This window comes from Neophocaena asiaeorientalis, unplaced genomic scaffold (genome assembly GCF_003031525.2).
Source record: "Neophocaena asiaeorientalis asiaeorientalis breed wild unplaced genomic scaffold, Neophocaena_asiaeorientalis_V1.1 scaffold223, whole genome shotgun sequence".
NCBI classification, from domain to species: Eukaryota; Metazoa; Chordata; class Mammalia; order Artiodactyla; family Phocoenidae; genus Neophocaena; species Neophocaena asiaeorientalis.
In genome coordinates, this window is record NW_020175045.1 from 2,773,797 (window position 1) to 2,798,960 (window position 25,164).

General features: G+C 59.4%; 1 protein-coding gene across 4 annotated transcripts in view; it reads left to right on the forward strand.

Annotated features, from left to right (window-relative positions):
* Window positions 1-25,164, forward strand: part of MAD1L1 (mitotic arrest deficient 1 like 1) — a 314,409-nt gene that overhangs the window by 223,005 nt on the left and 66,240 nt on the right. For 3 of the 4 annotated variants that reach the window (XM_024763473.1, XM_024763472.1, XM_024763475.1), the window contains one exon: window positions 6,688-6,778. In XM_024763473.1, the coding sequence (XP_024619241.1) occupies window positions 6,688-6,778 (91 nt within the window). Of the gene's footprint in view, window positions 1-6,687; window positions 6,779-24,639; window positions 24,895-25,164 lie in introns of those variants that run through there. The other variant, XM_024763476.1, reaches the window with a different exon arrangement.

Consider the following 25,164-nt stretch of genomic DNA (forward strand, 5'->3'; position numbering starts at 1 on the left):
GAAGAATGAGTATCCTGTTGCATTGGGTGGTATGTTCTGTAAGTTCCTGTTAGATCCCATCGGTTGACAGTGTTGTTCAGTCCTGTGTGTCTTTGCTCGTCTTCTGTCCACAGTTCTAACTCCTTAGCAGGAAGCTTTGAAATCTCCAACCATACTTGTGGGTTTGTCTGTTTTTCCTTCCAGGTCCGTCATTTTTCGCTTCATGTATTTTGAAGCTCTGCTTTTAGGGGCATGTTCATTTAGAGTTATTGTGTCTTCTTGGTGAATAAACCGTTTTACATGTTTGTCATTCCTCTTTTTTGGGGTGACCACTGTCTGGTTATCTCCTCTGAAGTCTCCTTTGTCCGGTGTTAATACAGCCGCCCCAGCATACATTCTTATTTCCCTCCCTCCTTTCTTTCCCTTCTTTCTTGCCAGCTGTTCACTTCGGAACGATTGCTGGCTTACGGGAGAGGCGCACAGATGGCACAGCGCGCCTCATACGCTGCTCACCTTTGTCCCTCATTATCAACATCTTCGTCTCCCTGGTGCGTTTGTCACAGTCAAGTCACAGTTAACTGGTCCGCGGCCTGCGTTCAGCCGTTCGTTCACCCAGCAGCGTCCAGCCCAGGGCCCCACCTTGGTCTCAGCCATCTCGTCCCCCCACCTCCCCCGCTCTCTGCCAGTTTCTCGGTCTTTTTTTTCCGCGACCTCGGCTGTGCCAGCATCCCCAGCCCACGTTTGTCTGACGTGTTCTGCGACGAGGCTGACGTGTGGCTTTTGGGAAGATGCTGGGGTTTGGGGTTTCACGCCTTCTCATCGCATCAGATCCGGGGTACGTACTGTTAACAGTTCCTGCTTCACTTTCATTTCACCTTCTGTCGTCAACAGTCAGGAGGGACCAGGACACTCTCTCAGCACCGTGCTCAGCGGTCTCCAGCGTTCCGCCTTCCGCAGAACCTCTGTGACCTAGTGACGCGGCCCTGCCCTCCACTCTCACCACAGTCGCCCTCAGTGTCCTTGTTTCTGGCAGCCGCCTCCCGCCCCACCCAGCCTCTGCCCAGGAGCCCGTCCGTCCGCACGTTTTTTACGTGTTTGTTACGACAGCACCTTCTCGGTGGCTTATGCAGCACACTTAACTTTCTCACAGTTCTGGAGGCCTGGAGCCTGAGATCAGGGTGTTGGCAAGTTTGGTTTCCCCTGAGGCCTCCCTCTTGGCCTGCTGACGCCTTCTCGCCGACCCCACCCCGCCCCGGCCTCGTCTGACCCATCGCCCTCCAGAGGCCCACCTCCAGATATCACACCCGGGGTTGGGCTCCAGCGTGTGAATCTGGGGGACCCAGACATTCAGTCTGTAGCAGGACACCCCCCACCTCGTACGAGCGACTCCAGAGCTGGTGCAGTCCATCTCCCCGCGCTCGAGCCGCTGCTGCAGGTGCAGGACAGGCCCGACGCTGGGGACACAGAGCAGACCGTCCGACAGAGGGGATGGCCAGGCCCACGGGGACAGAGCGGCTGCAGAGCCCTGAGCAGGCGGTCGGGGAGGAGGCCAGCAGGCAGGGTGTGGGGCCCGGGACCAGAGGGCGGTCAGCCTGGGCGAGTGGCCTCCCAGCCCAGCTGCTCTTCGCTCAGCTGCGCCTCTAGTTCCGCCCGCTGTCCCCTCCAGCACCGGGAGCCTGACCCCTGGCACCCTACCCCCGCTACCCTGGGTTTTAGTTCTGCAAAAACAATCATTCTTCCCTCAGAAGTTTTCCAGGGTGGTTGGTACATTCATTGCAAATGTTATTTTAGGGAAGATAACAAACACACCCCTCTCTCACTGATTTCTCCTGACACACACACGCGCGCGCACACACGCGCACACGCACGCCTGCTTTGATTGGCTTCGTCTTCTCGAGAACTGATCTGGGATGTCATCCAGTTTATGTAATACCCTCAGTGTTTAAAAAACTTGGAGTTAGTCAATTTCAAGACACTTAACGCCAGACCTGATTGCTTTGAACAATTTGAAGGCAGACCGGCATTCTGAGCTTTTGAACAAACACGCACACACACTCATTCATTCGTTCTCTCCCCCGCCCCCTCGGTGAGATAACAGTTTGCCTCAGAGGAGGACGAGGAGAAGAAAGCGCCCGTTTTTAAGATGCACAACTAGAGCTGTTGACGTGGTTTGCTCTCCGGCAGCTGGGATGGGTTCTAGCTCGCCGCTTATTAGGAAGTCTGCTGGCGTGTACATGTGCTTATTTGAGTTTAGACCGGAGAACTTTCGCTCACAAGCCTTCAGAATCCGTAATACCTGTTTTAAGAGGGGCCTTGCGGGGCTCTCACGCGGCCTGTCCCTGAGATGCAGAGTCCTTCTCCGGAAAGCGGCTTCCTGGCGGTGGCCTGGGCACTGACCACCACCTCCCCCCAAAGCTCACGGGGATGCCTCACCGGGGCCGGGCGGGTCACACCTCCGAGTCGTCCCTCGGAGAAGCACTGACCAAGAGGGTAAGGGCATCGGCCCTGGAGCCCGACTACCGGGCTCCCTAGCCTGGGTACCGGATGGGCCGCTTCCCTGCTGTCACTTAACCTCTGTGAGCCTCAGGTTCCCCTGTGAAAACTAGGGGATGGTGTGCGAGCTGTGCGGGGCACTGGCCTCACTGGGCGCCAGAGACTCTTCCTCAGTTCCCTGCGATGCTCGCAGCCCTGCCCGCACCCGCAGCTCAGCACTGCTTGGGCGCTTCTGCGAGGGACAGGGTGACCTGTTAAAAGCGTGGGTGCAACGTGTGTCTTCACAGTTGTAGGCTGCACACGTTAAGTGTACAACTGGATATATTCTCTCTCTCTCTCTCTCTCTCACACGCACACGCACACACCCATGGAACCATTACCACACTCAAGATAGTGGGCCTGCCCTTCGCCCCCAAACATTCCCTCTTGCTCGATTATAACCCTGTCTCCCCCTCCTCCCCTCCGCCACCCCCAGGCAGCTGGTACCAGTCTGCTTTCAACCACCGGGTGTCGGTGGGCACATCACGAAGCTGTGTGTCATGGGAGCTGTGCAGTGTGTACTCTGGCCTCTCTCTCTGAGCCTAGTTGTCTTGAGACAGCGCGTGCGTGTCGCAGCGGTTTGCCCTTTCTCTCTGCCGAGCCTTAGTCCCCTGTGCGCACACACCACTGTTCGCTCACGTACGCCCTTGCTGGTGGACGTCTGGTTTGCCCCAAGTTTTGGCTGTGGGAATGAAGCTCCTTTGTGTTACACACCGAGTCCTTGTGTCCTTTCTTTTCTCCCGGAGGAACACTGCAGCGGGGGATGGCTGGTAGTTGCGCGAGTAACTCTTTAAGAAGCTGTCTTCCAGAGTGGTTGTACTGTTTCATGTTCCCGCTGCCGGTGGACGAGAGGTGTGGTTTCTCCTCGCCAGCACTTGGTGTGGTTGGTCCTCCCCATTTTAATCCTTCTGGTAGAAGCGAGGTGGCGTCTCACTGTGGTTTAAGCTTTTGTGTCCCTATTGACTAACGATGTGGGGCACCTTTTCACGTGCTTGTCATTGTACATCTTCTTTGGTAAAATGTTCAAACTTTTGTCCATTTTTTATTTGATTACTTATTGGCTTGTTGTTGAGTTTGTAGAGTCCTTTATACAGTCTGGATACGAGTCCTTTATCAGATATTGGCAAATCTTTTCTCCCATTCTGTAGCTTGTCTTTTCATTCTCTTCATGAAGTCTTTTTTTTTTTTTTTTGGTACGCGGGCCTCTCACTGCTGTGGCTTCTCCCGTTGCGGAGCACCTCCTGATGCGCAGGCTCAGCGGCCATGGCTCACGGGCCCAGGTGCTCCGCGGCACGCGGGATCCTCCCGGACCGGGGCACGAACCCGTGTCCCCTGCATCGGCAGGCGGACTCTCAACCACTGCGCCACCAGGGAAGCCCTGAAGCTCTTTTATTAGTGCACGAATGTTTCAGATTGTTATGTTCTCTTGGTCAATTGACCTCTTTATCATTATTCTGTTGGTGTCTTCATGGTGAAAGTGCCTTTTTGTTGGTGGCGTATAATTAATTGGGTGCTGCTTTTTCATACGTTTTGATGGTCTCTCCACCTTTTAATTGGGGTGTTTAGGCCGTTTACATTTAATGTGATTATTGTACGGTTAGGTTTGATCTTGTCATCTTATTTTCTTTGCTGCTTGCCTTGTCTCTTCATTCCCATTTGCCTGTTTTTCTGGCTTCTTTTGAATTGCTTGGGTGTCTTGGGGGTTTTATTTGTTTTTTTGTGTGTGTGTGTGGTACGCGGGCCTCTCACTGCTGTGGCCTCTCCCGTTGCGGAGCACAGGCTCCGGACACGCAGGCCCAGCGGCCATGGCTCACGGGCCCAGCCGCTCCGCGGCGTGTGGGATCTTCCCGGACCGGGGCACGAACCCGTGTCCCCTGCGTCGGCAGGCGGACTCTCAACCGCTGTGCCACCAGGGAAGCCCCACTTGGGTGTTTTTTATGATACCATTTTATTTCCTTTTTTGGCTTTTTGGTTGTAACGCTTTGTTTTTTTTATTTTAGGGGTTGCTCTGAGGTTTTTAATACACATCTTTCACTTATCACCGTCTCCCTTCAGGTGATACTATACCTTTTCACATATAGAACATAACCTCACAGCTGTGTGTGTCTGTTTATGCAGCCTTCGTGCTGTTGCTGTCATAAATTTTACTTAATGTTTATGTCTGGAAACCCCAATATGTTTTTTATTAGTTTTGTTTAAACGGTCAGCCTCTCTTAAAAAGAGTAACTTAACTATCTCTAAAGGGTGCAAATAATGTGAGAAGCCACACTTCTGCCCACGTAGCTAAGATGTCCCTTGCTCTCACGCATTTGTGTGGCTTCTCCTTCCCTTCTGCCTGAGGGTTTCCATTGAGATTTCCTGTAGGGCAGGCCTGCTGGTGATAAATTCTTTGGTTTTGTAGGTCTGAGAACATCTTGATTTCGCTTTTGTTTTCTGAAAGCTATTTTCAGTGGGAATAGAATTCTAGCTTGACATTTTTTCATTTCTTCTAGTATTTTAAGGACTTCTCTCCTCTTTCTCACGTGCAGTGTCTCTGCGGAGGAAGCTGCTTTGTTCCTCTGTGGGTACCATTCCCGTTCTGCGGCTGCTTGTGGGATTTCTTTGTCACTGGTTTGGAGCAGCCAGATTGTTTGTGCACTGGGGCTGTTTTCTTCGTGTTTCTTGTGCCCACGTTTGTGTAGCTTCTTGGGTCTGTGTCTTCATACTTCGGTCACATTTGGAACCTTCTTGCAGTATTTTTCTGTCCCACCCCCACCACCACCGCCGCCACCGCAGGGACTCTGGTTGCACGTGAATTCACCTTGGTGAGGCTGCCCCGCCGCTCAGCAATGCCCCTGCCAGGTTTAAAGATCGATTTTCCTCTCCGTCTGCTACTGTGGATCGTTTGTGCCGCTCTGTCTCCAAGTGCAGTCAGCTTTTGTCCTGCACGGTCTAGTCCATCACTAACATCATCCAGGACTTTTCATCTCAGACATTGTAGCTGCCACCTCTAGGAATTCGACTTGGTCTTGTTTGTGTCTTCCATATCTGTCCTTAACTGCTGGACAGTGGACTATTATTCCTTTGCTCCAATAGCTTTTAATAACTGTTTCAGTGTCCTTGGGTGCTGATTTAACATCTGTGCGGTTACCCCGCACAGGTAATGTCTGTGCGGTCAGTCTGCACAGGTAGGTTATTCTCTTCATTGTGGGTCAATTTTCCTGCTTAACGCCCAGTAATCTTTGATTGGATGGCAGGCATTGTGAGTTTTAGGTTGCTGGGTTCTGAACGTTCTTGTGCTTGTATAAATCTTGCTGAGCGTTTTTCAGGGATGCACTTAGGTTTCTCGGGAAGAGTTTGGTCCTCTCAGATCTCACCATTGTGATTTGCTGGGCCAGCCTGGAGCAGGTACCAGTCTGGAGGCAGTTATCTCCCATTCCCGAGCCAAGACCTTCCTGACTTATCCATGAAGCGTGAGTTTTCCGTTCCGGCTGGTGGAAAAGGCTCTGCTCCTTACCCTGTGTCAGTGCTGGGCACTGCTTCCTTGGCATTTTTAAATTTTAAATCATATGAACATGGTTGCTGTAAAAAAATAAATTTAAAAAGGAAGACAAAACTCGGCGCCCACTTACGATGAGCTGCAGCCTACCTGCATGGCTGCTTCGGCCACTGGCCTTGCTTGGCCTCTGGGCCTTCGGGGTAAGAAGAGCCTCCTTCTGCACCTCGTCCGGGTGGTCCCACAGCCTCCAGCCACCAGCTGTGTCCACAGTGCACATAGGAGAGCTTCCCTGTCTTTTCGTCGTGCTTGGAGACTCTCTCTACAGGTCGTTCTCTTGACTCTCGCGACCTCTCCGGTGCGCGGTCACACCTGTGGGGGTGGACTGGTGGGCACAGGACACGTGCAGGCCCACCGTGCCACCCGTTAGTTCTCCTCCCTGCTCCCTTCCGGTCGTGGTCAGCGAGGACCCCACCTCTGCCCACGGCAGAAGCTTCTGCACCGGAAGAGACACCTTGGCTGCGCTGCCCCGTCCTGGGCTTGTGTTTTACAGTTTTTCCTTAACGTCAGCTCTTCATGTCACATTTCTACAAATGTGTACTTGGCAACGAGCCTTTTAACCATCTTGTAACCTTTCCCCTTTTCCTCCCCAGAGGGCGGGCTACAGTGGGGTTCCTGTCATGAGTCTGCTCTTCTTGCAGGTTGAAGGTTGAGGAGCTGGAGGGGGAGCGGAGCCGTCTGGAGGAAGAGAAGAAGGTGCTGGAGACACAGCTGGAGCGGCTCACCCTGCAGGTGAGCTCGTCCGGGGCTTGCCCTGCCCTCCTGTTTTCTCCTGGGTTTGGCCCGAGGTTCCTGCACCCCAGCCATCCCACTTTCTAGCTGACCAGACTAGACTAAACTGGGGGCCTGTCCCCCACCCAGGCCCCTGGCTGACCGAGAACACCCATCCCGAGCCACCAGAAGGGACAGCCTGCCCCGGGTGGCGCTGCCCCCAGCCGCCCGCCCCGTCCGCTTTCTTGGTCTCCGTCTCGTTTTTCCCGACCACTGGCCGCAGCGAGCCCACAGGTGTGACGGGCATGCCCCCTGGGAGGAGACGCCGGCCGAGGTGCTGGGCAGTTTGGGGTTGGTATCCAAGCCGGTCCGCGTCTGCCTGCAGCTGTGAAGTGGGATTCGCTACTTGCACTGTTTTGCCTTTGCTTTGTTTTTCGTTTATCCTCCTGTCTGCGTTGTTCACGGCAGGAAGCCTGCAGGTTACTGATCACCCAGAGTGTGGACAGGCCAGTGATTGTGCTCTTGGCATCTATTAAAGGCAAATCAAATCTCCTTTTTGTTCCCGATTCCTGGAGATGGGAAAAGTGACAACCCTGATAAAACGAGGCGCTGTGAGCCGCAGCTGGGCCGTACTCCGCTCCAGGACCTGTCACCTTGTCCCATTTTAATTGGGCCGCAGTCCTGCTGGGAGAGCTGGGCTGCTGGCGGATGAACCCCCGGCCGCCCGTCAGTGGTGCCGTGTCAGGGCAGGATGGGGCGTGTCTTTCTGGGTCCTTAGTTGAGCTCAGCCTGAGGTCACGGCTGATGGCTTCCCAGGCCTCTGATTGGGGCTCAGTGAGTGCTGCCGAAATCCATGTTTCCTTTTTCCTGCTCCAGGGCTTCAAGGCCTGTCACGAGGAGCCTCAGTGGCCCTTGGTGATGGTGTCGAGGGTCAGACCAGATGAGAGGTGCAGTGAGCACCGTCAGTGGATGTGGGGTGACGGGGCCGGTGTTGGGGGCTCCCAGCTCGAGCCTTCCTGTGTGGGAGGTTCAGGCGGGTGGTGCCCGGCCCAGTCCGCACTCCGCAGGTGGGGTCAGCGACATCAGCCGTGTCCAGCCTCCTGGGCCCCGCATGGACCTCACGCAGGGTGGGGGCCTGGCTGTGCGTCCTGGAGCCGCTCACGGCCAAGGCGGCAGGTGGCATCCGTGTCAGCTTGGGGAGGGCACGGGTCAGTATCCGCGCCCTGGTGTGGCATGGCTCTCGGCACACAGGTTTCTGTCCGTGGAAGTGTATGTGTGAGGGGGGTACCCGGCCGGCAGTGGCCACACACAGCGCCAAGTGTGCCTATGAGCGGCTGCCCCCGCGTGGCCAGGAGGGTGTGGTGAGTGGGTCCTGGCTTCCAGGATCCTGGGGGAGCAGACGTTCGCACGGTGATGTGCGCGCGGCCGCTGCCTCCCTCACCCCCGGCCGTGGGTATTCTGGAGCCACGTCCGGGGGTGTGAGGCCCCGTCCCCGCCGTGGGCGCTCGGGTGGCCCCCGCACCAGTGCAGTCCCGCCGCACTGGTTCTCTCCACCTGCTTCGAGCCCGGGGCCTGGTGCCGCCCCTCCAACTCTGCGGGTCACCCGGATCTTGAGACAGCAGCAAGCAGAGGCTCCTGGGTGCCTCTGTCCCACGTCACAGCCCCTTTCTCCGTGTGGCCAGTTCCAGCTTGAGTTCCAGCAGGCTCTCGGGAGCAGCCCCGCTCCGGCACAGGGCTCGTTTCAGAAAGGTCCTTGTGATGGCGGGGGCCGAGTCCTGTCTCCTGACTCACCATCTCAGTCACAGGCGCCGCAGGCCTCTGCCCCGTGGGCCCTGGGTTTTCTCCTTAGGCCTCCTGTATCTGTGCCCACCCACACTCCTGGGGGACGTCCTGCTGCCCCCTTTTCACTGACGAGGAAGCTTCGCTCAGAGAGGTTTAGCACTTTAGTCACGGGCACCGAGCCCCAAGGAGCAGAGCTGGCCTTTGAACCCAGGGCCGTTGTCTCCTGAGCCGCACCCCCACCCCCCGTCGCCCCCAGCCTTCACACACTCCTGACCCCTCACCCCACCTTCCTGCCCTGCTCCTTACTCTGGGGCGAGGAGAGGTGTACGCCCCCAAGGCTGAGCGGACGAGTCACCCCCGCCGCAGCGACAGTTCCTGTGTGACCGTGACGCCAGAGAGGCAGAGTTTGCCCCACTGCCGTCCAGCCCGGGCGGAGCGTCCGTGGGCAGGCCCTGCCCAGGAGGCAGGGAAACGGGCAGATTCGGCCCTGGAAGGAGGATGCCCACCTGCACCCTGACCCCTCAGGGCAGACAGAGGGAAACCACTGGGCGTTCTGGTCCTGGTGGAGTGGACCAGGAAGACCTCATGTTTGGCTCAGGGAGCCCCCGCCAGGTGGCGCTGAAATGGGCCTGAAGGGGACCTGGGCTCGTGGAAACCGCGGAGACGTAGGTGGTGCCCTGGGGGCACCGGCATCCGAGTCTGTAGACCTCGCCTGGAATCCTGCCCCTCAGCTGGGTGGTCTCGGGCATGTCGTGCTTTGCCACCCGGGTCCCCAGCACATCCTTTATAAAATCGGGGATGATGCGCCCACGTGGGGGTTACCAGGAGGTCACAGGCCACGTCTGACCACACCATCGTGAGGCCAAGACCTCGTCCCCTTCACCTCGGTCCCCGGGCCGTGGAGGCAGCAGGAGAGGGCAGCACACCCCTCCAGGTGGCCTGGCTGCCCCCAAGCTCCACTTCACCTGTGCGACCGCAGAACCGCGGCTTCATGGCCTGGGCAGAGTGGGAGGACACGGGCCGAGGGGCCCAATTAGCGTGTAGCTCCCCCGGATGTGTGTTTATCCGCGGTGCTGCCGGTAATCCTCATGCAGGTCTCCTCTCCTCTCTCCCCCTGGAGGAGTCTTCAAGTTGGGCTGCTTCAAGGAAGATTGATTAAAATCCACTGCAGTTTGACTTAATTGGGAACATATGCTTGGAGAGGGAGCTCGACTAGTTAGAACTTTTTGTAATTAGTTCACAGCTGGTTGGTGAGGCAACCGCGCCGGTTACCGCTCAGAGCTGAGTGTACGCCTGCCGGCCTGTGCCCACTCAGTGCCTGGCGGGGCCGGGAGGGGAGGTTGCTGGGCCCTCCTCCGGTGGTGCGTGTCCTGTCTGGGTCTTTCTGGGGGTCCTTGGCTACTCCCACCTCATCTATCCTAAGGTAGCCAGCCGTCAGGGAGACGAGGCCCCCGTGTAGAGATGGGGAAACTGAGGCCACAGCTAGCCGTTTAGTAGAGGCAGAGTGCCCCCTGGTAAAGACTGAACTGGGGCAAACCAGCTGGGACTCTGGGCCCGAAGCAGACTCAGGGAACACACTCCCTGTGCCCCCCGGGCCTTTCCCAGTGGTCCTGGTGGGCATAGGGCACTGCCCGGGCGTGCCCACCCCTCCCGCCCTCGGTCGTTCCTCTTCTTAGCGGTTGGGCACTGGGCCTGGTGTTGGCTCTGTCCCTCCCCAGCCGTGGCCCTGGTCTCAGTCTGCTCGCCTGGACGTGGAGCTGACCCCACCCCCCTGCGGGCTGTCATGGGGAACGCGGTGATGTGCCCGGCACAGAAGCACCGCCGCTGCCGCTGTCACCGCTCTTACCTTGGTGATGCCAGACGGTTGTCCATGTTTAGCTTCTCGTGGGCCACGTTTGGGGCTGTCAAGGCAATGAGCCGCCTGGCACTCCCGGGGTGCAGTCCTGAGGGCTAGACGCGTGGCAGCTCTGGGCCTGGCAGACGCTCGTGCCCTCGGCAGTGCCCCCTCTGATGAGGAGCGAGCTTCGCGTGGAGGGGGGTGAGGTTGGTCCCCCTGGCTCGCCCTGGGTCCCGGGTGGTGGAGCCAGCATGCAAACTCAGCCCTAACGGTTCCCCCATCGTGTTACGAACAAACCGTCAAACGTACGGCAAAGTTGGAAGAGTTTTACAGTAAACACCCATGTGTCCCCCCAGGTCCTGTTGCAGACACTCTCCCGTGGCTGCTGTATGACGCAGCACCTCTCTCCCCTTCCACCCATCAGTACTTTCTCTTTTCTTAATGCATTTTAAAGAAAATTGCAAACATCTGTACCTCTAAATGCTTCGGCATGCACGTAATTAAGCAGAATTCATCTCAGGGCTTTGCGCCCCCGTCCCACTGTCCCTCGGAGGCCGTGGGAGGAGCCCCTGCGCTGGAGCCTCCCCTCCCAGTTCCCGCCCTGCCTGCTTCCGTCCCGCGGGTGGGGCTGCCCCACCACCAGCCTGTGGCTCTGCTCAGGAAAGGGACCAGACTGCAGCCCAGTGACATTTCAGATGAGTGTCTCTTTTTGGAAATGGAGTGGGGTAGAAAATAGCCGGGTTCCCTGTGATCAGGAAGCTCGCGGTGCCCATGGAGCCTGCCCTGCTCCCGTCCCTGCGTCACCAGGCAGGAGCGCTGTCTAATCACAGATTCTCCCAGCCTCCGCGTCCTTCCCTTTTCCGGAATATGGGGGGCGGCAGGGAGCGGCCTTCACGGCTCTTCACACCTCGTTGCCCTCGCCCCCGGGCCCCCGGCCCACTCGCCGCACCGCAGACCCCCTGAGCCCCGCTGGCTCCCCCACCTGCAGGTTCGCCCTGCCCAGCCCGCACCCGGGGGCAAACTAGTCAGTCCTTGGACCTCAGTTCCCTCCCCACCCCACCTGTCCTCACCTGCCCTCACCTGCCAGGGAGCCCTGCGCCCAGAGCAGGCCCAGCCTCTGCTTCTCGGGAGCCCTCTCGCCCTTGGGTCCTCTTGCTGCTAACCAGGGCCTTGAGCATGTCCTGCCCCCGACTGGACAGGCTGTTTCCTGATGGCCTGCTGCCCATGCTTCTGGAACATTCTCTGGGCGTTGCTTCTTGGAGGGGACAGAACACTGCGGGCCATGGTGCTGGCGATGCCCGGCGAGGGCTGAGTCCCAGAGATTGTTCCTGGTGCGGTAGGTTGTGTCCCTTGCAGCGAGGAAGGCTCGCTCCCTGGGACCGATGTCGCTCTGAGCACCTGCTTCCTCGGCGCCGGCTGAGCGACCAGAGGGCAGGGGTGTGGGCTGGACGGCGCCGGCGGCGGCCGCAGCGCGGGCAGCACTGATGTTGCCACACACACCGCTCCCTCCCGCTGGCTGTAACTTGGCCACGGCTCCTTGCTGACTGCACACGTGGGGCACCACTGACCCTGACCCTGCCTACGTTCTCACCTAACAGCCATGGGCCCTGAGGCTGGGGTGCCATTCCCACTGAGCAGATGAAGCCCGGGTCACAGGAGCCGCTGGTCTGCCACACGGCGGGAGGTGACACGGTCACGTCCCCCAGCTCCAAAGACCCCGGCCCCTGCCCCAAGTTGCGCTCCAGCTCCCCAGCGGAGGTCCAGGCCTCCCTGCCCAGCAGCCCCCGTTCTGCCCTGAAAGCCTGGGTGGTCTGTGTGAGGACCACAGGGCCGGCAGCCTCCACCCCCTGCAACCCCACCCGCCATGGTGGCGGGACCAGAGCTTCGTAGAGTCAAGACCGGGCTGCCCTCCAGCCGGCTTCCCTCCCCAGGCTCCACGACCTGCTCTGTCTGCCCCTGGGCCCTGCCCGTCTGCGGGACCCAGCTGTGGCGTCACCCCTCCTCTGGGCTGTGAGCTGAGCTCAGTGACCTCGCCTGGCTCCCAGCCAGTGTTCTTGGAGCACAGGGACACCAGGGCACATGTGGGCCACTGCAGGGCAGAGCACCCAGGAGGTAGCCTCCAGAGGACACACGTCCAGATGTGAATTCCTGCTTCACAGACACTGGGCCCTGGGCGGATGCTTCACCTCACTGCCGAGTCCCAGCTCCTTCGCGGGGAGCCCAAGGATGGAATGCCTGCCCAGGGTGGCGAGGGTCAGGCCAGTCGCGCACATAAGGCGTCTTGTCTGGCTCCTCTCACACGGTAACTTCTTCGCACTGGTGGGTTTATTTCCCCTAATACGTATTTGTACTGCCCGCCCCCCTTTGAAGTCAAGAGTCTGTTTTCAAACTGTTTCTGCAGCCGGCTTTTGTGTCTTTGAGCATTTGGGAGACTTTTCCCACTGGTATGCAGTGCCCTGTTTGTTTTTAACATGGCGTGTGGCACATCACCGTGCGCGTTTGCCATGACGTATTAAACCCTGACAGTTAACGGGAACGTGCTCATGAGCAAGGCTGCGGCGAGTGCCCTACACGTGGTGTCTCCAGTGTGTGCGAGTCTGTGTGTAGGAGAAGCTCCCAGAAGGGAGAGCAGGATCAGTGGGTACCTGCATTTATTTCGGCAGCACTGCCAGACAGTCGTATGAGGGCCAATGGGAACCGTGTGGGATGTGTCGTAGCGCTACCTGTGAGGGTGCTGGTTTCCCTACAACCGTCAGACTTCTAGATTTTTCTGGTCTGGTAGCTGAAATGGGGCAGTTCAGTGTAGTTTTAACCGTCAGTCTCCTTATCATAGATGAGTGAGGATTTTAAAATCTGTTTATATGTGTTAATGTCCTGGTCCATTTTTCAAATGGATTGTTGGTTCTTGTTGGTTTTTTGGAGCTCTTTGTATATGAAGGAGTTGAGTTCATTTTAAGTTGTGAATATGTTTTCCGAATTTACCATTTGTCTTTTGACTTTGTGCTGTTTTTTTACCAAGCAGAAGTTTTTGGCTTTTAAATTTATTTTATACAGATGCATTTTATTGCCTTTTTCTTTTTAGCTTCTGGGTTTTTGTTCATGTCTTTACCTTTCTCGTGTCAGGGTATGAAAGAATTCTCTCACGGTTTCTTCTGATTTTCTGGTGGTTTCATTTTTTACACTTAAATCTGATGGATTTGGAATTTTGTTTTGATTCTTTACAAGGTGGGAAGCGTGATACCTGCCTGTTTTTTGGAAGAGGCTCTTCCTGGGACGCCTGGACCACTTATCGAAAGCCTGTCTTTTCTGGCTGGTGTGAGGTCTGCCCCCTCGTGCGCTAGGTGCCCGCGTGTCAGGTCCCAGCCAGGTCTCAGTGATCTCCCGCCCCTGTGGCTCTTCTTTATCAGGGTTTTCCTGGCAGTTCTTGCTTATTTTTGTATGAACTTTGGAATCAACATATCCAGCTCCCCCACCAACCAGCCTAGAGCTTGCTGGCTTTCGTGAGAAGTGGAGGTGAAGGTCGGGCTCGGCCGCCTCCTGGACACACCCTCCCACGAGGACGTCCCTGTGTCTTTCTGTTTTTTGGGGTCCATGTCCCCCACGGGAACAGCTCACAGATGTGTTCACCCTGCACGTGTCCTGTCGAATCTACTTCTCAGTGTCTTGTCTCCTTTGTTTCACCATCCGTGGGTCTTTCCTTGAGTGGCACGCACGCAGATGGGGGGCCGCCTCTGAGGGTCGTGACCTCCTTACAGTGCCACGTACGCCCTGCGTCCGGCTGCGCTGGGCCTGGGGTCCAGGGGTCCCAGGGCCTCGCTGCCCCGGCCCGCCTTCCTCAATGTTGTATGTAAAACAAGACACGTAATGGAGGAAAAAGCCCAGCCCTCCAGCCCCCCGAGGCGGTGCCAGGCTGCTTCTGTCCATTGGCGCCGAGGCCTGAGAAAGCCAGCACACTGGTGTGTGTCCGTGTGGAGAAATTTCCACAGGCGCTGATGGCTGTTGATTTTTTATGCAACGAATGACGTGTCCTGAATATTAAGCCCCTTCTCGTCCCGTGGGCCTCGGGGATGCCAACTTCCCGACTCCTTGCTGGGTGCCACGGGGCCCGGGGGTGTCATCGGGCCTCAGAACCCAGACTGCAGGCCCGACCCCAAATTTGCAGACAGGTCCCACTGAGCCGCTGAATTGGGCTCTTTTCACCCTGGGACCTCCGCCGTCTGGTCCGGCCCTGCTCCACCACTGGCCGTACTCAACACACAAAAGGCTCGCGGCACAGCCAGCGGGGCCACCGCCGGCCTCGGGCCGCTGTCGCGTGCGGTCACTTCAGCCTCGGCGCTCTCGGACTTGGCCGTGATACCGCTCTTCGCCCCCGTGTGGTCCTTGCAAAGTGTCTAGATGGGAAAGATACGGCCCCAGCTCTTTAAAAACCCGGAAATCAGGCCTGCTGAGAAAGGACGTGTAACGGTCGTCTTCGGGCAAGTCGAGTGTTCTTACCGCTGATCGTGGGGCATTACAGCTGCAGTGAGGAGGGTGGCAGGGGCTGGGGCGCACCCGCTTCTGCCCGAGGGTCCCCTAGCCGACGTGAGCCTCGCCCTCCCTGGGCAGTGCCCTCGCACAGAGGCAGGGAGGTCCTTGCAGACGGAGGACAGCGCAGCCCCCAGAGCTCCACTCAGCCGTGTACAGCTGGGCAGCCCAGCATTGGGACAGCCCTGCCCGGAAACACCCTCGGTCTGTGCCAGACCGAGGCCCAGAGCCCCGCAGGGCAGTGCCAGGAGCAGACTGTCCTCCTGACTCTGGGCCCGGCGCTTCTCCTGCTACACCCAGCTGTTCTCACAGGTTCCGTTCCATTCAAGGAGTTTCCGTCCACAGGACTGGGATGGGAGACACAGAACCTGCTCGAGCTCTGGGTTCTGTCTCTTCGGGATTGTCCCCAAAGGTGCAGGACACGGGCCCTGCCCCACACGCCAGGTGTCAGCCCGTGGAGCGTTCGGCTTGCATGTGCCCCTTTAACAGCCCGTTACCCACTTCTGGAGAGCCAGCACCCCAGATTTGCGTCCCAAACTGCTCCTGACCCCTCGACACTGGATGGGGATCTGAAGTCCGCCATTGGGTCCCCTCTAGCCCACGTCCTCCTGCCGTGAGGGAGCTCACTCTCCTGTTCCTGCTGGCTTTGCCCCAATACCTCAGAGGGGCTGTGTCACCGGTCCCTGTGTAGACGCGCTAGGTATCAGCCTGGGGGTGGGCCATCACCTGGCCCCTCTCCTGGGGTTCATCTGCACGGTCAGCTCCCTGACCGTCTTCCGTGATCACATCTATTCGGACAAGAGCCCACTGTTCCACAAACAATTCCTGGCAGCTGATACCATGATGTCTGCAAGAAACAGATCCCAGACGTTCTGACCGTCAGGCCTGAGCTTCCTGGCAGCCCTAACAGGAAGGGAAGTCTGGCCAATTACCCAGTCCCTCTTGTAGCAGGAGGTTTTGTGGAGGGGGTTTGTGGACAGACGCTAGACCCTGAAGGCACTGTGTCAGACGGGACCGCACTGTGTGCCTCCACAGGTACCGTAACTGAGTCATGCAAGCGGCTTTGTTCACCACGTGATCCAGCAATTCTGCTTCTGGGCGTGTGCCCCAAGGATGTTTGCACACCCGTGTCCCAGCAGCCAAAAAGTGTCCATCGATGGGTGAGTGGAGAAACAAAACGTGGTCCATCCTCACAATGGAATATCACTCAGCCCTAAAAAGGAAGGAAACTGACACCTGCTACCGCGTGGATGGACCTGGAAGACATGGTGCTCAGTGAAATAAGCCGGACACAGAAGGACAGATACTGTGTGACTCCACTTCTGTGAGGTCCGCCCTGGAGGAGCCAGGGCCACAGGGATGGAAAGTAGGGGGTGGGGCCAGGGCTGGGGGGGGAGGGACAGTTAGTGTGTAATGGGGACAGAGCCTCAGTTTGGGAAGGTGGGAAGTTCTGGGGACGGACGGTGGTGGCGGCTCCACAACAGTGTGAAAGTACTTAATGCTGAGCAATACGTTTAAAAATGATTGAGATGGCAAGTTTTATTTTACCACAATTCAAAAAAAACATTTTTTTTAAGGCTTTGTTTAACATTCTCTGATACAACTCAGAGGCCTGGCAGGAGAAACACAGAGCCCGCGTCCATGGCAAGGGCGCAGGCGCCGGGGCTGCTCGGCCCTCTGTCTGCCCTCACCGGCCAGGTGCTCGCCCTTCACCAGCTGGTCTTGCAGCTGCCGGCCCGACCCACGAGGCCCCCCGCTGCCAGCTCCTACGGCTCAGGGTGGATTTAGGGTGCCCGCTATCGTTTGCCGTCTGTAGTGGGGAGATCGTGACGGAGCTTCTGGTCACCCGCGCATCTGAGCAGGGACACGGGTCACTCGGTCGGTAGGCTCAGAGGACGTTGCTCTGGAATGGCGGGGGTGGGGCGGGGCCAGAGCAGTGGGCTCCAGACTGGCCAGACGTACGACGAAGGCGTATTCCTCCTCCTTCCCCTCTTCCTCCCAAGAGGTGTGGCCCCGGGTGCCCGGGCGGCAGTGGCTGCTGTCGGGGCCTTGCTCACAGCCCTGATGTGACAGCAGCTTAGGGAGAGGCTCAGCCTGTGACCAGGAGCGGTGGGGGGCCCTGTTGGCCGGGGAGCAGCTTGGCCAGCTGAACCAGGCCCCCTCCCCGGCCACACGGTCAATGGCTGCACCTCCCCACTCAGCCACATCTGCTGCCCCCCCCAGCCCAGAGTCTTGCCAAAGCCACCACCGGAGCACCCCACCTTGCTGGGCCTGCAGGGTGGCCCCATGGCGGCAGCAGGGGGCGGGCAATGGGGCGGGAGGCCCTGGGAGGGATGGGGCCCCCAAAGCTGGTCTCTGGCCTGAATGGCCGCTGTCGCGCCTTCCTGGCGATGAGCGGTGTCTTCATTCCTTCTCTGCGGGCTGTTTACAAGCCTCTCTCACAGTCAATCCCCTGCTGAAGGACTCGGGGTGGGACTCGGCAGGCGATGACTGTCCTGTAATTGGGCTCTGCTCACAGTTCCCTGTCTGCTGGTTAGAGCCCGAGGTCGGGAGCGTTCGCAGACGAGTGTGGGCAGCCCGCTGGCACAGGAGGAGCGGGCACGCGTGGCCTCACCTGGCCTGGGACAGGGTGGCAGATGGGCCACCGGACCCTCCGGGGGGCCCTGCTCTCTCTCCTCGCTTTTCCCGCCGTGCCCCCCACCTGCGCGGTGAGACTGGCGGAGCCCTCAGCTCTTGACAGACGTCCCGGGAACTCGCCGAGTCCCGCGCCCTGGAGTCGATGGGCCGGGGTCTGGCTCAGGTTGGCAGGACAGAGGGTCCCCGGGTCCCTGTGTCTGCCCGGCAGGTGGGACCTTGTTGCATCCATGCAGAAGTGGCCTGGCCCCCTCCCAGGTAGGGGGCACCGACCAGCCGCTGGACAGCGCCATCTTCCGTCCACCTGTCCCTCTGCCCCCGCCTGGGGGAGGCAAACGAGGGGGCTCCTTGGGACGTGCGCTGCAGCCTCGGGCAGTGTGTCGTCCCCGCTCCTCCCTCCTGAGGGGATCAGGTTTGCACTGGTGGTTTCCCGTGGCCATCTTCTGATGTCTCCAGAAGGCCCGGGTCCTCGGACACGTGGCGTTCTGGGCTGCCTCTGGAGGGTGTGAGAGGTACCCATCAGGATATAGCCCAGATTTTACTCCATGGTCATCGTGGGTGACAGTCACACACCCAGCACAGTTGCATGCAGTTTACAGCTGTCTTCACGTCCACTGACCGTTTGATCTTCCCAGACCTGGGAAGGTGAGCAGTAGTGTCCCCATGTCATAGATGAGCAAATAGAGTCTCAGAGAGAGGGAACTGGCACAGGAGTATCCGTGTTCTGGGCAACGGAACGCCAGCCCCAAGGACCACACGCTGGGCCACCTCCTGGGGACATCTTCCTGGCGCCTCGAGGGGAGACGGGGGGGGAGCCAGGCTAGGCTCTGGGGTCAGGGCCGAGGAAGGTCTGGGCCTCCGTGGCCCGCCCCGCCCCACCATCCCGGGATGGTGGCATTTTCCCTTTTTCCAGGTTCCGTGGGGTCTGGCCCAAGCCACCTGGCTCATGCGGGAGCAGAGGTGGATGTGCAGCCCCACTTGGGGACGTGACGTCGCACGGCTCCACTCACCTCTCGGTATTTCTCTGTCACTGCGGTGGCACTGGCCGCCGGATGTCAGCTGCCCTCCGGTGCAGTCTGGGAGCATTGAGGTTTACCCCAGAGTGACCCCAGCCTCAGCTCAGCTAGACCCGTCCCACCCCTCCTGGTGGTTGGGAGCACCGTGGGCAGCCTGCTCCAGCTGCCGAAGGCCCCGGTGCTCTCCCTGCCTATCCCCCCGCCCCCATCTTTGGAAATATCACACTCCAGCAGAGCTCCCGGCCAGGACCTAAGAGTCCAGGACGGGCCCCGAGATTCCTCACTGGGGTGGATTCCCTCCAGGCGTTCCGCCGAGGGGGTTGCTGGCCGCAGGGGGACAAGCAGTGGGCCTGGCTGGGTGAGACCCTCCCCGGGCCCCGCTGTTCCTGGGCGGGGGACACGCAGCAGCCACAGGACACAGCCTGCCAAGCTCACTTGTGTGTCCAGGGCCCACGTTGGCGCCTCACGGCTGATGGTAGATAAACTCGCCCTGCTGTGCTGGGGAGACGGTCGCCCAGAGGGTAGTGTGAGAAGGGTCTTCCGCGTGTGCTGGCCTGGCAGGCATGGCTCCCCATAGCGCCACCCTTCCTGGAGCTGCCTGGACAGCCCCAGCGCACACTGCCTGTCAGGGGACTGGCAAGGCCCAGCAGGGCCCCCTCCCCAAGCCCAGCCCTGTCGGCGGCCGGTCCGTCGGGACTGGGCAGCATGAGTACAGTCAGGGACGTCCCCATGCAGCCCTTCCTAGACCCTGACAGCCCATGCGTGTTTGTTCGTGAGGGGCCTCGGCCACAGGAGTGCCAGGTGCCCAGCTCCTGAATGAGGCCTCTGTGGTGGGAGACGAGCGGACACGAAGGGCGCGGGGGGTGCAGGGCGTCGGCCCACGTGGTCACCGGCCCACGGCAGGAGGCTCGCGGAGAGCCTGTGGTGAGGGGGCAGTCCCCAGGGCAAGCCCCCATCACCCCTCCCTTGTGGCCCGCCTGCCTCCAGCCCTGGGCCCCTCCCCTCTTCACCCCTCCCGTGACTGGTCCAGGGCAGCCGCATGGGCCTCGGTTTCTCGGTCTTGGTGCCGGGGGTCTTGGGGGGGATCTGGCCTGCACTGTCACGTGGAGCTCCCGCCGATCCCCAGGCTCTCCACCCGCGGTGAGCACGCCATCGGGCTGGGCCGGCCCTGTGCCCCTGGCTTCAGAGCCGCGGAGCGTCCCTGTGAGCCACTGAGCACCGAGCGCCCCCGGCCCATGGGGCACGTAGGACGCGAGGCCGGTGCCTGAGGGACCTGCCCAAGGTCGCGGAGCCCTGGGCCTCGCGGAGGCGGGTGTGTGGGCTGGGGTGAGGTGGGGCTGGCGAGGGCTGTGCCCGCGCCCCCCCGATCCGTGAGGTCCGGTCGGCCCTGCCACTCCGACCCAGCGGGACACTCGAAGCTCCCCCGCTTTTCTCCCTGAGCTGTCTTCCTTCAGCCAGGAGAGATGTTGATTTAGTTTTGAGGCCGGGTGATTTATAAATACGCGTGAGGTTCGGTGGCGGTCTAACTGGGCTTTTTAACTCTCCGTGGGCCTCTGTCTCCTGCTAGCAGCGTCTCTTACTATTTGTGGCAGGTCCGCCCTCCTGGCAGCCCTTCCCTGGCCCGGGGCAGCCACAGTCCATCCACAGGGCACACAGGCTCCCAGGGGGTCTGTCCTCCATCCAGGTCTCCCAGGTGCTAGGCTTGGAAGGTCCTTACAGATCAAGTTCACTGCCCTCACGCTTCAGCAGATGGAAACTGAGGCCCAGGAAGATAGGAGGCCCGGGCCGCCAGCAGGTTAGGGGCAGGACTTGAACACAGACAGGAGCGAGGCAGATGCCAGGGGACTCAGCCGTGGCCGGAACTCAGGGGGACAGGGCTGTTTGTCTGAGCTTGCACGGAATCTGAGCCTGAGAAGGAGCCCCACTCGTCCGTGAGCGGAGGGCGGCGGGCTGGCTGCAGCCCCAGGGAGAAGCATTGCTGCACGCCCTGCCGTGCCCTGGGCGTGCGGGTCGCGAGGCCCAGCCCCTCATGCAGGCTCCCCGAGGACCCGGCTCGGCTGGAGCGGGCGCAGGGGGAGCTGGACCGCGGGGGTCGTTCCTCCGCAGTCACGGACGGGGACGTCTCTCCGCCCCCTCGACCAGTGGGATGTTTTTGTTTAGCCAGTGATTGCACCCACACGTCAAAGGAAGGTTCAAAACTTTTCCTTTTGAGATTCTCGTCAGTGTCTCAACAGTTTCCTCAGCTGCAAATCAAACAAGGCAACAAATTTTTAGCAGAAGATTAGAGCCATTTTCCCCTTTCTTCCTCAAAACTGTCACGCAGCAGCAGAGTTCAGCAAATTTGTTCGTGCTCTACCGTCTGCCTCAGCGGCGCCAGCCCCCCGACACACCCTTCACGGTGCCACGAAGCCCCCGTGCCCACGGCCTTGCGTGCCCGGGATGACGGCCGGCACCCCTTCCCCGGACCCAGGGAGCGGGAAGCCCTGGCCAGCTGGCCCTGCGACTCCCCCGTTCTGGTCACCGGCTGGGCCTCTGGTTTCTCGACCACAGGACACTCTGCAGTCGTAAGTGTCACCCACTCCTTCTGCAAACGTTTACTTGATACGCAGCGCCTGCCGCCCTAACCTTTGGGGGAGACAGGTGACGGGAGAGAGTTTACAGTGTCACGAGCGGGTAGGTGCTGTGGACAAACGGAGCGGGGAGGGGGCGTGCTGGGGGCTCTGCATTACTGCTGCCACGTCACCGCCACCTCCTCTCAGCGGGTCCTCACGGGGCACTGGGGTCCCCTCACTAGTCTGGGGGGCAGGACAAAGCCCTGTCCTCACGGAGCCCCTGCCTCCCTGGCTGAAGGCACCATGCCTCCCTCCTCTCCAAGGAAGGAAGGAGGGAGGGAGGAGGAGAGGGAAGAGTGGCCGGGGAGGGCCTCCTTGCTCCGGGAAGGGTGGCGCAGAGAGCAGAGCCCCCGGTGGGCTGAACCTTGACCCCCTCTCACGCAGCCTGACCACATAGTCCTGTTGGCTCCTGACCCCTGGCAGCCTCATGGGGCCTGTGTGAGGGAGGATGGGGTCTGGGTAGCCTCCTTGTACCCCGAGGTGCCCGTGTCCAGTCCAGCTGGGCCATGGGGACTGGTCCACCCTGGCACCGGGGAAGAGCATCTGGCCCCGGGTCTGTACTGCTTCTCCATTCCAGGCCCATCAGACTCCCGGGGGAACCAGCCGGCCTCAGGCCCCCTCGTCTGACAAAAGGGCTCTTCAGCCTTGGCTTCCTGAACACCGAGTGGAAGGTTCCAGGTGGCAGGGTCTGTGGCAAACCCCAGCCCCTCAGGGCTGTCGCAACCCACCCAGGAGGCGCCTCTGGAAGGCCGTGCTGGAAGTCCAGGCTGGCCGCAGGCGACACAGGCCTGAGTCGGCTGGGCTGGCCGGGCTCCGGCCAGGCCATTTTAGGGAGGGCAGCTGGTCAGAGCCAGGTGCCAAGACCTGCCCTGCGGACGGTGGTCTTGATAGTGAGTAGGGTCTTCGTGTGGAGTTCCAGGCCACAGCGGGGCCGCGCAGGAGCCCTTGAGCTGGAGGGGGTGTGAGAGCCGAAGCCAGGAAGCCGGGATCGACCAGGTCGTTCCGCCCAGGCCTGCTGCCGCAGGAGCCGCGGGGGCGTGGAGACGCGCGGCGGGCAGCGCCTGTGCCGCAGCAGTGGGGCCGGCACCCCCTGCAGGCCCGAGGCCGGCCCGGCCCAGCACGCGCGCCCTGCGGAGCCAAGCGCCTCTCGCCCGCTGGAGGCTGGGGCGGCGTGTGGAGGGAAGCCTGGAGCCGCACCAGGCTCTCGGTAGCAGATGGAGCGTCCACACATGTCCTCCTGTTTGTTTTCCCTATTTTCTTTCATTTCTCTTTTTTAAAAACGGCTTTATTGAGATACAATTTACATATCACAGAACTCACCCTTTTGAAGTGTACAGTTAAGTGGTTTTTCATGCTTTCACAGATAACGAGCAACCATCACCGCACAATCGCAGAACATTTTTATCATCTCGAAAAGAAACCCTGTTCCCTTTAGCTGTCACCCCACTCTCCCGCATCCCCGCTCCAGCCTTAAGCAGCCACCAGTCTGCTTTCGGTTTCTGTCGATTTCCTCGTTTGGGGCGTTTCACGTGAATGGAGTCATATATGTGGTCTTTTGTGACTGGCCTCTTTCCCTGAGCGCAGTGTTTTCAAGGATCATTCGTGTTGTAGCAGGTGTCAGTGCTTCATTCCTTTTTATGGCTGAATAGTACTCCATTGTGCGGATGGACCAGGCTGAGTCAGTGCACTTGTCAGCTCTTGGACACCTGAGCGGTTATCGTGACTGATGCTGCTTTGAACATGTGTGTGCAGGTCTCTGTGTGGACGTGTTTTTATTCTTCTCGGGGGTGTACCTGGGCGTAGAATCGCTGGTCACGTGGTAGCTCTGTCTTTAATTGTCTGCGGAGCTGTTTCCCGCGAGGACCTCCCCGTCTTCCATTCCCAGCAGCGATAGGAGGACAGTTTCTCCCTGCCTCGCCGAGACTGGCTTTGTCATTGTAGCCACCTCGGTGGGCGCAGTGACGTCTCGTTGTGACTTTTTTTTCCGTTCCACTGCTTACTAATGACATGACGCTGAGTGTCCTTCTATGTGCTTATTGGCCATTTGTACGTCTTCCTTGGAGAAAGATTTATTCGGTGCTTTGCCCGTTTTTACGTAAGTTTGTTTTGGTTTTGTTGTTTTCTTTTGTTGTCGCTGAGTTGTAAGAGTTCTTCATGTGTTCTGGATACAAGTCTCTTACCAGATGAGTGACTTGCAGGTATTTTCTTACACTCTGTGGGTTGTCTTTTCGCGTCCTTGATGATGTATGCTTTGAGGAAGTCTTTCATTTTGAGGAAGTCCAGTTTGTCTACTTTTTCTTTTGTTCCTTGTTTCTAGTGTCACGTTGGAGAATCCAAGACCAAATCCAGTGTCGTGAAGCATTACGCCTGTATTTTCTTCCACGTGCTGTATAGTGCTGGCTCTTACGTTTAGGGTGTTTTATCCATTTTGAGGTCGTTTTCGTGTCTGGTGTGAGGTTAGGATCCAGGTTGGTGCTCTTGCATGCGGGTGTCCAGTTAGTTGTCCAGCACCTTTTCCTGGTGGGTGGCCTTGGCACCCGTGTCGAGCATTGGCCAACTGTAGAGGCAGGGGCACTTCCTGGACACTCGACCTGACCCTGTACCGGCTCTGCTGTCTTGGCCGCCATCGCCTGGTAGTAAGTTTGAGGGTCACAGTGTGAGTCCCAGGGGCCGTGGACACTCTCACTCCCTGGGCAGAATGGCGTTAGCAGACCCCGTGCAGCTGTCCTGTCTCTGTTGCGTCCCGGACTTGAGGCTGAGTCACAAAGGCCTGGGCCCGGGGGCTGCCACCCCCTTGGTGGGACCCTGGGGCCCCCGGGTCAGGGGTTGGGGCTCTGTCTCGCTCCTCGGGAGACTCCTTCAGTTACCTGCTGCCTTGTTACAAACACCCCACAGCTTAGTGGCTTAAAGCAGCTGGCATCCTGTTTCTCGCGAGTGTCTGTCTGGTGGCTCTGCCGGTCTCTCCCGGGCTCTCGCACTGCTTCCAGCAGGTGGACCTGCTGGGCTCTGCCCCCGCCGCCTCCCGGGCTGGAGGCCCCATGCCTCCCTCCCTGCGGCCTGCATCCCAGGGAGGCTCCACGGCATCTTCGCCTGCAGGCTTGGGCCTCGCGCCCCACTTGGCCTGGAGACAGGGCGAGCAGGGCCTTCGCCAGGGAATTCTGGGGGCGGTGGGCATGATGCGGCCCTCTGCCCTTCACGCTCACGGTGTCCCAGCGCAGGCAGAGGGAGCGTCTTTGTCCCGTCCCGGGGGTGGGGCTGTGGGTCTAGTAACTCTGAGGCAGGAGCAGAGGCCCCGGCCTTCCGGCGCCAGACGCTCACTTCGGCACCTGCAGGTTTCGCAGGCTTGTCGCTTCCCCCAGTTCATCAGAGCTGCGAGCATTTGCCCCGTCTGGTCTGGTCTGGTTTGGTTTGGTTAAGCCCTGCTGGTTCTCCCTGTGATCCTTAAATCCTGTCACCCACTGCAGTGTTTTCTTTCCTTCATTCCCGTCAAGGGGAAGCCGGTGGTCAGACACCGCGCTCTGGGATGGGAGCGGTAGCTCCCCTTCCTGCCTGCGGGGTGTCAGGCATTTCCACAGCAGCGTCCTGCCCCCGACCCTGATGTCCAGGTGCCGCCTTCCCCGATTCTCCCCACATCTGCTGGGCAGGATGACGCCTCGGCCAAGGGTCACTGGTGACCTTGGGGTCAAGCTCTGTGCCCAGATCCCTGCCTGGACCCTCCCGGGGCGTCAGCAGGTGAGTCCTGAGGAGGCAGGGAGGTAGGGGTGAAGCCAGTGGTCAGCATGGCCAGACTGGGAGAGCCTGTGGCCTGGGGGGAAGGAGGGACCCTTGAATATCTGAGGTAAAGGAGAGGGGTGCAGCCCGGTGGATTCAGCCTGCCAGCCCGCTTTTGCTTTGCACAATTAAAGGGTTGAAGACAAATGAGGAAGAGCAGCTTTAGGGACACTGGAGGGGGCTGTGTAGGGCGGGGCTGTGTGTCCACGGCGCCCAGAGCTCCTTCCTTCC